The sequence below is a fragment of the Coregonus lavaretus genome (assembly GCF_964263955.1).
Source record: "Coregonus lavaretus genome assembly, chromosome: 17".
Taxonomy (NCBI): domain Eukaryota; kingdom Metazoa; phylum Chordata; class Actinopteri; order Salmoniformes; family Salmonidae; genus Coregonus; species Coregonus lavaretus.
In genome coordinates, this window is record NC_140004.1 from 48,291,615 (window position 1) to 48,305,884 (window position 14,270).

Below are 14,270 nucleotides of genomic sequence, written 5' to 3' on the forward strand. Positions count from 1 at the left end.
GGATGCTGGCCCATGTTGACTCCAATGCTTCCCACAGTTGTGTCAAGTTGGCTGGATGTCCTTTGGGTGGTGGACCATTCTTGATACACACAGGAAACTGTTGAGAGGGAAACACCCAGCAGCGTTGCAGTTCTTGACACAAACCGGTGCGCCTGGCACCTACTACCATACCCCGTTTAAAGGCACTTAAATCTTTTATCTTGCCCATGTCTCAATTGTCTAAAGGCTTAAAAATCCTTCTTTAACCTGTCTCCTCCCCGTCATCTACACTGATTGAAGTGGATTTAACAAGTGACATCAATAAGGGATCATAGCTTTCACCTGGATTCACCTGGTCAGTCTGTCATGGAAAGAGCTGTTCTTAATGTTTTGTCCAGTCAGTGTAGTCTGTACACCGCAACCAACGTCTGTCTGTCTGTCTGAAGGGAGAAGACCTGGACTCACAGGTTGATCTGTTGGACCATATGGATATACAGAGCCTTCGGAAAGTATTCAGACCCCTTGACTTTTTCCAGATTTTGTTAGGTTACAGCCTTATTCTAAAATTGATTAAATTGTTTTTTCCCCTAATTAAATCTACACGCAATACCCCATAATCACAACGCAAAAACATGTTTTTGGGGAAAATGTTGTTGCTAATTTATAAAAAAATAAAAAAATAAAAAACAGAGATCACATTTACATAAGTATTCAGACCCTTTACTCAGTACTTTGTTGAAGCACCTTTGGCAGCGATTACAGCCTCGAGTCTTCTTGGGTATGACGCTACAAGCTTGGCACACCTGTATCTGGGGAGTTTCTCCCATTCTTCTCAGCAGATCCTCTCAAGCTCTGTCAGGTTGGATGGGGAGCGTTGCTGCACAGCTATTTTCAGGTCTCTCCAGAGATGTTTGTTCGGGCTCTGGCTGGGCCACTCAAGGACATTCAGAGACTTGTCCCGAAGCTACTCCTGTGTTGTCTTGGCTGTGTGCTTAGGGTCATTGTCCTGTTGGAAGGTGAACCTTCGCCCCAGTCTGAGGTCCTGAGTGCGCTGGAGCAGGTTTTCATCAAGGATCTTTCTGTACTTTGCTCCCTCGATCCTGACTAGTCTCCCAGTCCCTGCCGCTGAAAAACATCTCTACAGCATGATGCTGCCACCACCATGCTTCACCGTAGGGATGGTGCCAGGTTTCCTCCAGACGTGACACTTTGCATTCAGACCAAAGAGTTCAATCTTGGTTTCATCAGACCAGAGAATCTTGTTTCTCATTGGCTGAGTCTTTATGTGCCTTTTACTGAGGAGTGGATTCCGTCAGGCCACTCTACCATAAAGGCCTGATTGGTGGAGTGCTGCAGAGATGGTTGTCCTTCTGGAAGGTTCTCCCATCTCCACAGAGGAACTCTGGAGCTCTGTCAGAGTGACCATCGGGTTCTGGGTCACCTCCCTGACCAAGGCCCTTCTCCCCCGATTGCTCAGTTTGGTCGGGAGGCCAGCTCTAGGAAGAGTCTTGGTGGTTCCAAACTTCTTCCATTTAAGAATGATGGAGGCCACTGTGTTCTTGGGGACCTTCAATGCTGCAGAATTTTTTTGGTACCATTCCCCAGATCTGTGCCTCGACACAATCCTGTCTCTGAGCTCTACGAACAATTCCTTCGACCTCATGGCTTGGTTTTTGCTCTGACATGCACTGTCAACTGTGGAACCTTATATAAACAGGTGTGTGCCTTTCCAAATCATGTCCAATCAATTGAATTTACCACAGGTGGACTCCAATCAAGTTGTAGAAACATCTCAAGGATGATCAATGGAAACAGGATGCACCTGAGCTCAATTTCGAGTCTCATAGCAAAGGGTCTGAATACTTATGTCAATATTTTTTTTATAAATCTGCAAAGATGTCAAGTCTGTTTTCACTTTCATTGTGGGGTATTGTGTGTAGATTGAGGATTTTTATTTATTTAATCAATTTTAGAATAAGGCTGTAACGTAATAAAATGTGGAAAAGGTCAAGGGGTCTGAATACTTTCCAAAGGCACTGTATGCAGTATTACATTTATTTGACCGGGACAATGCACATCAGTCAACATCTCTATAAATGTGCCAGATTTATCCAGACAGCTAGTTTTCAACTATAGACCCTGATTCTGTGGTTCTTTAGAACTGAAGCGTTAATACCAGTGTCTGTTATTTCCTGTGCAGGTCGGGGTGATAGACTTCTCCATGTATCTTAAGGACGGGGTTCACAGCAGCAAGACAGTAGAAGGGTGAGTTCCTCCTCTCCTCACCTTGAGGAAACAACCCTCTGGAAGGAGACACGGCCCTAGTGTTAGCCTTGAGGAAACAACCCTCTGGAAGGAGACACGGCCCTAGTGTTAGCCTTGAGGAAACAACCCTCTGGAAGGAGACACGGCCCTAGTGTTAGCCTTGAGGAAACAACCCTCTGGAAGGAGACGCGGCCCTAGTGTTAGCCTTGGTCTAAACAACCCTCTGGAAGGAGACACGGCCCTAGTGTTAGCCTTGAGGAAACAACCCTCTGGAAGGAGACACGGCCCTAGTGTTAGCCTTGAGGAAACAACCCTCTGGAAGGAGACACGGCCCTAGTGTTAGCCTTGGTCTAAACAACCCTCTGGAAGGAGACACGGCCCTAGTGTTAGCCTTGAGGAAACAACCCTCTGGAAGGAGACACGGCCCTAGTGTTAGCCTTGAGGAAACAACCCTCTGGAAGGAGACACGGCCCTAGTGTTAGCCTTGAGGAAACAACCCTCTGGAAGGAGACACGGCCCTAGTGTTAGCCTTGAGGAAACAACCCTCTGGAAGGAGACACGGCCCTAGTGTTAGCCTTGAGGAAACAACCCTCTGGAAGGAGACACGGCCCTAGTGTTAGCCTTGAGGAAACAACCCTCTGGAAGGAGACACGGCCCTAGTGTTAGCCTTGAGGAAACAACCCTCTGGAAGGAGACACGGCCCTAGTGTTAGCCTTGAGGAAACAACCCTCTGGAAGGAGACACGGCCCTAGTGTTAGCCTTGAGGAAACAACCCTCTGGAAGGAGACACGGCCCTAGTGTTAGCCTTGGTCTAAACAACCCTCTGGAAGGAGACACGGCCCTAGTGTTAGCCTTGAGGAAACAACCCTCTGGAAGGAGACACGGCCCTAGTGTTAGCCTTGAGGAAACAACCCTCTGGAAGGAGACACGGCCCTAGTGTTAGCCTTGAGGAAACAACCCTCTGGAAGGAGACACGGCCCTAGTGTTAGCCTTGGTCTAAACAACCCTCTGGAAGGAGACACGGCCCTAGTGTTAGCCTTGAGGAAACAACCCTCTGGAAGGAGACACGGCCCTAGTGTTAGCCTTGAGGAAACAACCCTCTGGAAGGAGACACGGCCCTAGTGTTAGCCTTGGTCTAAACAACCCTCTGGAAGGAGACACGGCCCTAGTGTTAGCCTTGAGGAAACAACCCTCTGGAAGGAGACACGGCCCTAGTGTTAGCCTTGAGGAAACAACCCTCTGGAAGGAGACACGGCCCTAGTGTTAGCCTTGGTCTAAACAACCCTCTGGAAGGAGACACGGCCCTAGTGTTAGCCTTGGTCTAAACAACCCTCTGGAAGGAGACACGGCCCTAGTGTTAGCCTTGGTCTAAACAACCCTCTGGAAGGAGACACGGCCCTAGTGTTAGCCTTGAGGAAACAACCCTCTGGAAGGAGACGCGGCCCTAGTGTTAGCCTTGGTCTAAACAACCCTCTGGAAGGAGACACGGCCCTAGTGTTAGCCTTAATCTGTCAGTTGCTGCATGTTTCAACGTTCTCCCTGAACGAGGTGTTTGCTGCTTACCTCTTCTCTTTTCTCTTTTTTCATCTCGACTCCCTCCCTCTCTCCCTCCCTCCCTCCCTCCCTCCCTCCAGGGATGGACAGATCACAGCCATCCTGGACCAGAAGAACTATGTTGAGGAGCTGAACAGACACCTGAGTGCTTCAGTCAACAACCTGCAGGCCAAAGTCGACACTATGGAGAAGTCCAACACCAAGCTCACAGAAGAGGTGGGCTGGTTAGTTTCTACCACATTCTCATTTCTAACAGGCATTTCTGCCCACTACACCATGGATGGGGTCGAGAGGTGTTTTTGGGTTTTTAAGTCCCACTGCTGTGTGTTGTCTGTCCAGCTTGCCGTAGCCAACAACAGGATCATCACCCTACAAGAGGATGTAGAACGAGTCAAGGAGGAGAGCGCCTACCAGATAGAGTCAAGTCGCAAGGTTGTCCACCCCTCAAAACATCTTTAGAAATATCCCCTATGTAGGGTGTAATTGACTGTGTGTAGGGTGTAATTGACTGTGTGTAGGGTGTAATTGACTGTGTGTAGGGTGTAATTGACTGTATGTAGGGTGTAATTGACGGTATGTAGGGTGTAATTGACTGTATGTAGGGTGTAATTAACTGTATGTAGGGTGTAATTGACTGTATGTAGGGTGTAATTGACTGTATGTAGGGTGTAATTGACTGTATGTAGGGTGTAATTGACTGTATGTAGGGTGTAATTGACGGTATGTAGGGTGGTGTAATTGACTGTATGTAGGGTGTAATTGACGGTATGTAGGGTGTAATTGACGGTATGTAGGGTGTAATTGACGGTATGTAGGGTGTAATTGACGGTATGTAGGGTGTAATTGACTGTATGTAGGGTGTAATTGACTGTATGTAGGGTGTAATTGACTGTATGTAGGGTGTAATTGACTGTATGTAGGGTGTAATTGACTGTATGTAGGGTGTAATTGACTGTATGTAGGGTGTAATTGACTGTATGTAGGGTGTAATTGACTGTATGTAGGGTGTAATTGACTGTATGTAGGGTGTAATTGACTGTATGTAGGGTGTAATTGACTGTATGTAGGGTGTAATTGACGGTATGTAGGGTGTAATTGACGGTATGTAGGGTGTAATTGACTCTATGTAGGGTGTAATTGACTGTATGTAGGGTGTAATTGACTGTATGTAGGGTGTAATTGACTGTATGTAGGATGTAATTGACTGTATGTAGGGTGTAATTGACTATGTAGGGTGTAATTGACTATGTAGGGTGTAATTGACTGTATGTAGGGTGTAATTGACGGTATGTAGGGTGTAATTGACTCTATGTAGGGTGTAATTGACGGTATGTAGGGTGTAATTGACTATGTAGGGTGTAATTGACTGTATGTAGGGTGTAATTGACTATGTAGGGTGTAATTGACGGTATGTAGGGTGTAATTGACGGTATGTAGGGTGTAATTGACTGTATGTAGGGTGTAATTGACTATGTAGGGTGTAATTGACGGTATGTAGGGTGTGATGTGTCTTTTATAAAGCTTTATAACTGTGGTATGTAGGGTGTAATAATTCTGTTGTATATTGTGTAATGTGCCCCAGGCGTCGCGGTCAGGGGACGGCTCGGCAGACGGCCAGGAGCTTGGAGAGACACGCAAACAGCTCAAGGAAGAAACTCTGCTACGATTGGTCAGTTTCTCGCTCTCTTTTTGCCCCTTTTTATTCTTGACATGGATCAGATATTTCCTCCATTCCTCATTTCCCCCTCAGGACATGGAGAAGGAGTTGGAGGTGCAGATAGTCCCTCCATCTCTCCATCCCCATCAGGGTGTAGAGGTTCAAATCATCCATCCTCCATCCATCCCTCTCTCCCTGCACCCCATACTAACCCATCGCTGTCCCCCTCCAGGATGTAGAGAAGGAGTTGGAGGTTCAGATTGGTATGAAGCAGGAGATGGAGCTGTCTATGAAGATGTTAGAGACGGATATGTGTGAGAAACAGGATGCTCTGGTGGAGCTGCGACAACAGCTGGAAGATCTCAGGACCCTCAACCAGCAGCTAGCACACAAGTCGCAGGTACGCTGATGTTATGTTTATCAAGATTTGGAGCGCCTTGGGTGTGAGAAATGCTCTTAATGAATTATTGTTCAATTTAATAAATTATTATATTTTTACAAAGACCGACACTAATGCACAGACATTTGGTATTGGAATTTCAGTCAACTGAATTGAAATGTAATTGATCCCAACCCTGATGTCCACAGAGCTCGGAGGTGGGCGCCAAGCAGAAGAGTGAGGTCATCAGTCGCCTAGAGGAGAAGACCAATCAGATGGCTGGGACTATAAAACAGCTAGAGATCAGGTGGGAGGGAACACCACCGCCACGCTCCACTCCACTACTCTCAGGGGGGAACACCACCGTTACGCTCCACTCCACTACTCTCAGGGGGGAACACCACCGTTACGCTCCACTCCACTCCACTACTCTCAGGGGGGAACACCACCGTTACGCTCCACTCCACTCCACTACTCTCAGGGGGGGAACACCACCGCCACGCTCCACTCCACTACTCTCAGGGGGGAACACCACCGTTACGCTCCACTCCACTCCACTACTCTCAGGGGGGGAACACCACCGCCACGCTCCACTCCACTACTCTCAGGGGGGGAACACCACCGTTACGCTCCACTCCACTACTCTCAGGGGGGGAACACCACCGTTACGCTCCACTCCACTACTCTCAGGGGGGGAACACCACCGTCACGTTCCACTCCACTACTCTCAGGGGGGAACACCACCGTTACGCTCCACTCCACTACTCTCAGGGGGGAGGGGGGGAACACCACCGCCACGCTCCACTCCACTACTCTCAGGGGGGAACACCACCGTCACGCTCCGCTCCACTCCACTACTCTCAGGGGGGGAACACCACCGTTACGCTCCACTCCACTACTCTCAGGGGGGGAACACCACCGCTCCGCTCCACTCCACTACTCTCAGGGGGGGAACACCACCGCCACGCTCCGCTCCACTACTCTCAGGGGGGAACACCACCGTTACGCTCCGCTCCACTCCACTACTCTCAGGGGGGGAACACCACCGTTACGCTCCACTCCACTACTCTCAGGGGGGGAACACCACCGTTACGCTCCGCTCCACTACTCTCAGGGGGGGAACACCACCGCTCCGCTCCACTCCACTACTCTCAGGGGGGGGAACACCACCGTTACGCTCCGCTCCACTCCACTACTCTCAGGGGGGGAACACCACCGTTACGCTCCACTCCACTACTCTCAGGGGGGGAACACCACCGCTCCGCTCCACTCCACTACTCTCAGGGGGGGGAACACCACCGTTACGCTCCGCTCCACTCCACTACTCTCAGGGGGGGAACACCACCGTTACGCTCCACTCCACTACTCTCAGGGGGGGAACACCACCGTCACGCTCCACTCCACTACTCTCAGGGGGGAACACCACCGTTACGCTCCACTCCACTACTCTCAGGGGGGGAACACCACCGTTACGCTCCACTCCACTACTCTCAGGGGGGAACACCACCGTCACGCTCCACTCCACTACTCTCAGGGGGGGAACACCACCGTTACGCTCCACTACTCTCAGGGGGGGAACACCACCGTTACGCTCCACTCCACTACTCTCAGGGGGGGAACACCACCGTTACGCTCCACTCCACTACTCTCAGGGGGGGAACACCACCGTTACGCTCCACTACTCTCAGGGGGGGAACACCACCGTTACGCTCCACTCCACTACTCTCAGGGGGGAACACCACCGTTACGCTCCACTCCACTACTCTCAGGGGGGAGGGGGGGAACACCACCGTTACGCTCCACTCCACTACTCTCAGGGGGGAACACCACCGTTACGCTCCACTCCACTACTCTCAGGGGGGAACACCACCGTTACGCTCCACTCCACTACTCTCAGGGGGGGGAACACCACCGTTACGCTCCACTCCACTACTCTCAGGGGGGGAACACCACCGTTACGCTCCACTCCACTCCACTACTCTCAGGGGGGAACACCACCGCCACGCTCCACTCCACTACTCTCAGGGGGGGAACACCACCGTTACGCTCCGCTCCACTACTCTCAGGGGGGAACACCACCGTTACGCTCCGCTCCACTCCACTACTCTCAGGGGGGAACACCACCGTTACGCTCCACTCCACTACTCTCAGGGGGGGAACACCACCGTCACGCTCCACTCCACTACTCTCAGGGGGGGAACACCACCGTTACGCTCCGCTCCACTACTCTCAGGGGGGGAACACCACCGCCACGCTCCACTCCACTACTCTCAGGGGGGGAACACCACCGTTACGCTCCGCTCCACTACTCTCAGGGGGGGAACACCACCGTTACGCTCCACTCCACTACTCTCAGGGGGGGAACACCACCATCACGCTCCACTCCACTACTCTCAGGGGGGAACACCACCGTCACGCTCCACTCCACTCCACTACTCTCAGGGGGGGAACACCACCGTTACGCTCCACTCCACTACTCTCAGGGGGGAACACCACCGTCACGCTCCACTCCACTACTCTCAGGGGGGGAACACCACCATCACGCTCCGCTCCACTACTCTCAGGGGGGAACACCACCGTCACGCTCCACTCCACTACTCTCAGGGGGGGAACACCACCGTCACGCTCCGCTCCACTACTCTCAGGGGGGGAACACCACCGTTACGCTCCACTCCACTACTCTCAGGGGGGGAACACCACCATCACGCTCCACTCCACTACTCTCAGGGGGGAACACCACCATCACGCTCCACTCCACTACTCTCAGGGGGGAACACCACCGTTACGCTCCACTCCACTACTCTCAGGGGGGGAACACCACCGTTACGCTCCGCTCCACTCCACTACTCTCAGGGGGGGAACACCACCGTTACGCTCCACTCCACTACTCTCAGGGGGGAACACCACCGTCACGCTCCACTCCACTACTCTCAGGGGGGGAACACCACCGTTACGCTCCACTCCACTACTCTCAGGGGGGGAACACCACCGTCACGCTCCACTCCACTACTCTCAGGGGGGGAACACCACCGTTACGCTCCACTCCACTACTCTCAGGGGGGAACACCACCGTCACGCTCCACTCCACTACTCTCAGGGGGGACACCACCGTCACGCTCCACTCCACTACTCTCAGGGGGGGAACACCACCGTTACGCTCCACTCCACTACTCTCAGGGGGGAACACCACCGTCACGCTCCACTCCACTACTCTCAGGGGGGAACACCACCGTTACGCTCCACTCCACTACTCTCAGGGGGGGAACACCACCGTTACGCTCCACTCCACTACTCTCAGGGGGGAACACCACCGTTACGCTCCACTCCACTACTCTCAGGGGGGAACACCACCGTTACGCTCCACTCCACTCCACTACTCTCAGGGGGGGAACACCACCGTCACGCTCCACTCCACTACTCTCAGGGGGGGAACACCACCGTCACGCTCCACTCCACTACTCTCAGGGGGGGAACACCACCATCACGCTCCACTCCACTACTCTCAGGGGGGGAACACCACCGTTACGCTCCGCTCCACTCCACTACTCTCAGGGGGGAACACCACCGTTACGCTCCGCTCCACTCCACTACTCTCAGGGGGGGAACACCACCGTCACGCTCCACTCCACTACTCTCAGGGGGGAACACCACCGTCACGCTCCGCTCCACTCCACTACTCTCAGGGGGGAACACCACCGCCACGCTCCACTCCACTCCACTACTCTCAGGGGGGGAACACCACCATCACGCTCCACTCCACTACTCTCAGGGGGGGAACACCACCGTCACGCTCCACTCCACTACTCTCAGGGGGGAACACCACCGCCACGCTCCACTCCACTCCACTACTCTCAGGGGGGGAACACCACCATCACGCTCCACTCCACTACTCTCAGGGGGGGAACACCACCGTCACGCTCCACTCCACTACTCTCAGGGGGGGAACACCACCGTCACGCTCCACTCCACTACTCTCAGGGGGGGAACACCACCGTTACGCTCCACTCCACTACTCTCAGGGCTCTAAAGTGCGACTATTTTGGTTGCATATTACTCCTAAATATTTAGCTTGGAATTTGAATTGTGGAGAACCTGTGCGACTAGAAAAAAAACCCACCCAGTATAATTGTTGTTATGATTGGGCTTCGCTGTACCGCTGCCTCCGAGTGCCAAACCCCGCGGGCCCGGGAAAGCAGATCAAGTGCACCTATAGGCCTATGGCTGGCCAATCAGATAGCTCAGATTACTGCGTCTGCAGTTTCCTCGAGCGCACAGCAAATGTGATACTCTGAGATTTCAAAACTTAAAAAAAAAACAGTACTAGAGAGACTGTCAACGAATTCAGCTGCTGTTTTTATGAGTAAGTTCATGTTTTAAATTGTTTTTCAGCACTGACAGTACTGTTATAAGCCATGAAATGGGCATCCTCTCTAATCCCACTCACACTGCCGCTGCAACGAATGAGGATAGCAAAGTGTTCCGATAACCTTGTGTTGTTGTTATTAGCGGCTAGGATGGATTTCATGGACCCAGATTAAGACAAATCCTGGATTCAAAGAGAATCTCCTCTGACAATGCTTTTTTTTGGGACAGACTCTTGCCAGTGTTTTTGACTATCAAATCTAATCTGTCTAAACATGTTTTCTTTTCAGGGTTTAATAACTACCTTCTTCCTCTTCCACTCTCTTTCTATTCCATCCATCCTTACTTTCTTTTATTTTGCATTCCTTGGTTCTTTGCCTCCTCTTCCTCCACCACCTCCTCCTCACAGTGAGAAGGACTGTGTGAAGCAGGCCAGAAGCTTGAGTTCCAACGCAGAGAAGCTGCTCCAGAAGCAGCAGTAATGCTCCCTCCCCTCTACTCTGTTCCCCAAAATGACACCCACAGCATAGTTTCATAAACCCTGATCGAAATCATAAAACCAATATTTGCATAATATAGAAATGACTTAAAGGGATACTTCAAGATTTAGGCAATGAGGCCCTTTATCTACTTCTCCAGATGAACTAGAGGATACCAATTGTATCTCTCTGCGTGCAGTTTTAAAGGAAGTTGCGAACTAGCGCTAGCCCAATCGCTAACTAACGTTAGGGCAGTGACTGGAATGACGCTATCGCGTCTGCTAGCATATACCATAGACTTCCAGTCATTGCGCTGACGCTAGTTAGTAATTGCACTAGCGCTAGTTAGCAACTTCCTTCAAACTGCACGCAGAGACATAAAAATGGTATCCATGAGTTCATCTGACTCTGGGGAAGTTGATAAAGGACCTCATGACCTCAAAATCCTGAAGTATCCCTTTAACTAGGGTATTTATTTTCTGGTATGACATCATCTGTTGCGGTTCTTTTCCTTCTGAAGTGTTAAATTACATTTTCTTTCCTAAACCTCTACTCTCCTGACTGAGACGGTCTCTCTGGCTTCCTCTAGCCTCGGTTCTTCCATGTGTTTTCTGTTGGTCTACTAGTAGTGCAGAGATGGCTCCGTTCCGCTCGCTGGGTTTCACGACTTTAGCTTGGGTTCATTCCGAAAGGAATAAAGATGTCAGATCCCCACACGTAATTAATGTTCCCTGATACAAGGCTTGGAGTTTGGGATGTCAGCCATTTTCAGCAAGAGAGAGGTGTGCTATTCTGACAAATCTAAATGGATGCTGTCGTTTCTTGTAGATCGAAACCCTGAATCCCCCTACAGTCAAGGATTGGCAAAAATGACAAAATACCATAAAGATCAATGTATCAAAATAAACTACAAAATACTTGTATTTTGAAATGTATTTAATTAAAATACATGTATTTTGTATTTTAAAATACAGAAATACATTTGCAAGTAGCCGGCCCGAACAGCAGCAACATTCTCAGCAATGGTTACAGAAACGTTTTACTTGCTATGACTGTGATGTGTTGTTATCTGCTGACTGTAAAGGCGTCCGCATGCTTCCCATCCCGAACAGTTCATGCATATTTTGACCACATTTTGTGCCGTTTTTTGTAAAATTGCGGCACTAAGATCTCCTCGGCAGAAAACTCAAGAAATCTGTCATTAATTGACGTTATCTTAGATTAATTTGAACTATTTTGAGGGAAGTGTATAACTGGCTACGGCGTCTTAAGATGGACAAACTGTACTATTGCTGCTTTTTTCTCATTTTTCAAGCGACGGTCTTTTAGGGGAGTATGGAGCAGACTCGTTCAGCCAGGCGCCAGCCGAACTCAAGGATGTGGAAGGCTTAAGTCACTCTGGATAAGAGTGTCTGCTAAATGACCAAAATGTATATGTGAAAATGAACATACCAAAATGAACTGCAAAGCACACTGGGTATTATTATTGGCCTTTTCTTTTCAGGGCGGAGCTCATTTAAATAATACTCAGCATGCTTTTCAATTCTTCATTTTTACATATTCATTTATATTTAGTTCATTTAGCAGATGCTCTTATCACACCATAGCGCCATCAGACTTCTGATACCAATGCAGGGTGAAAGGGGGCCACAAAATTGTGAATCGCTATAAAAAATTGTATAGAAAAGTATTTTGTATTTCGAAAATACAAATTACAGCTTTCGAAAGTATCTTGTTAGAAAATACATTGGAGTGTAGTTCAGGACAGTGTAATACAAATGACAAAATACATAAAAGTAATTGAAATACATATTTAGTATACTGTCCATCTCTGCCTACTGTGGCATAGGTCCTTAGATTAGGCTATAAAGGGTACGGCTCAGAGACATTTACTATAAAAATACAGTGGGGTCTGAAATTATTGACACGCTTGAATAAGATAAGCAATAATGACTGTAGAAAATAAATAATTCAAATACTGAGCTATATTGTATGCTCCAAAATTTGGGGAAATGATTAATTGTTTAATTATTAATTGTATTTGCAAGTAATATTTTTTTTCTTCTCAAAAAGGTAGGGGTCAAAATTGACACCCCTGTTTTCAATACCTTTCAATACCTCACCTTGCAAGCATAACTGCACTGAACCTTTTTCTAAAACATTTTATGAGTTGGAGAACACATTGGGAACTTAGACCATTGGTCCATAGACCAGCCACCAAGCCGAACTCAAGTCCTCCGTGGTCAGCTGGTAGAGCACGGCGCTTGTAACGCCAGGGTAGTGGGTTCGATACCCGGGACCACCCATATGTAAAAATGTATGCGCACATGACTGTAAGTCGCTTTGGATAAAAGCGTCTGCTAAATGGCTTATTATTATTATTATTATTAAGTCTAACCCCATGGTTAGTAAAGATCTGGGCTCCTGCAACATAACAGTAATTACAGTAGTATGACGTCTGGGCCATACTGCACACACATTTCTGCTTCCTCGTCTAATCTGAATTTCGTCAAAACATAAAGATCACCTTTAGCATTAAGATCATCGTTCTTCCGTTGCCTACCGATGGACTTAACATGATCTTGGCGCTAAAGATATATCTTTTGTTTTTGGGAATCTCACCCCAGAGCACTGAACACCACGTCTACCATTGGACAACAACTCAAATCACCATGGAAGGATTTACTGGTTGTGTGAAAGGTCAGTCCAGGTCAGAATGAGAACGCTAAAGTACTCCCAGAGAAAAGCAAGTCTAAATGAAATGATGTGTATGTGGATTTATTACCTTAGATGTCAACTGTAGACAATAATATTACCTTAGATGTCAACTGTAGACAATAATATTACCTTAGATGTCAACTGTAGTCAATACTAGCATAATAAAAAATATTCAATCAAACTTCTACTGGTCTGGTCTGCTTCTGGATGATGGGAGGAGGAGTCTGTCTTTTCCCTTGACTTCCTTTTTGACGCAGCTTCTTTTAGGCCTCTTCCTGTTTCTCTTCCTGTTTCTCTTCCTGTTCCTCTCCCCTTTCTGTTGAAATGGAGTCTCTCTACCCTCCATGTTTTCTTCACCTTTACTTTTCATTTTACCATGAGTTGTTGTGGCCATCTTTCCATTTCATTTGACCTAATGTTCACAAGTTCTTTAGTTTCATTTCTCAGTTTTGTCGTTCTCATTTGAAGTTTAGTTCATGAGTTATTGTTTTTAATTTTAATTTTACCATGAGTTCATTTTACCCCCCCCCCCCGTGCAGATCCCGTCAGGCGGAGAGGGAGAGGGACCGGGCAGCGGAGGATAACAGACTGTTTAAACAGGAGTTTGGAGACAAGATAGACTCTCTACAGCTGGAGGTGGAACGACTACGGAAACACAGGTAATAATCAGGATCAATACATTTGATTGGATTTATAAAACTCATCACTGTTTCCTATATCAACATGTGGGTTGGGCCTCTCTATCTGTGAGGCGAGAGCAACATGCTCTCCTGTTTATTCATAAAGCACTTCTTTTAAAACTACCTCCGTATATATCATCAATCATTTCCATTAGATATACTAATTTTAAAACCAGATCACAGATGTGGATTACCTT

At 48.7% G+C, this 14,270-nt stretch overlaps 1 protein-coding gene across 1 annotated transcript in view; it reads left to right on the top strand.

The window, feature by feature from the left end:
- Nucleotides 1-14,270, top strand: part of LOC311144692 (protein RUFY3-like) — a 51,553-nt gene that overhangs the window by 31,037 nt on the left and 6,246 nt on the right. The window contains exons 6-12 of the mRNA XM_084180786.1: nt 2,180-2,244; nt 3,879-4,014; nt 4,138-4,230; nt 5,381-5,467; nt 5,688-5,855; nt 6,044-6,141; nt 13,933-14,052. Coding sequence (XP_084036912.1) covers nt 2,180-2,244; nt 3,879-4,014; nt 4,138-4,230; nt 5,381-5,467; nt 5,688-5,855; nt 6,044-6,141; nt 13,933-14,052 — 767 coding nt within the window. The remainder of the gene's footprint in view (nt 1-2,179; nt 2,245-3,878; nt 4,015-4,137; nt 4,231-5,380; nt 5,468-5,687; nt 5,856-6,043; nt 6,142-13,932; nt 14,053-14,270) is intronic.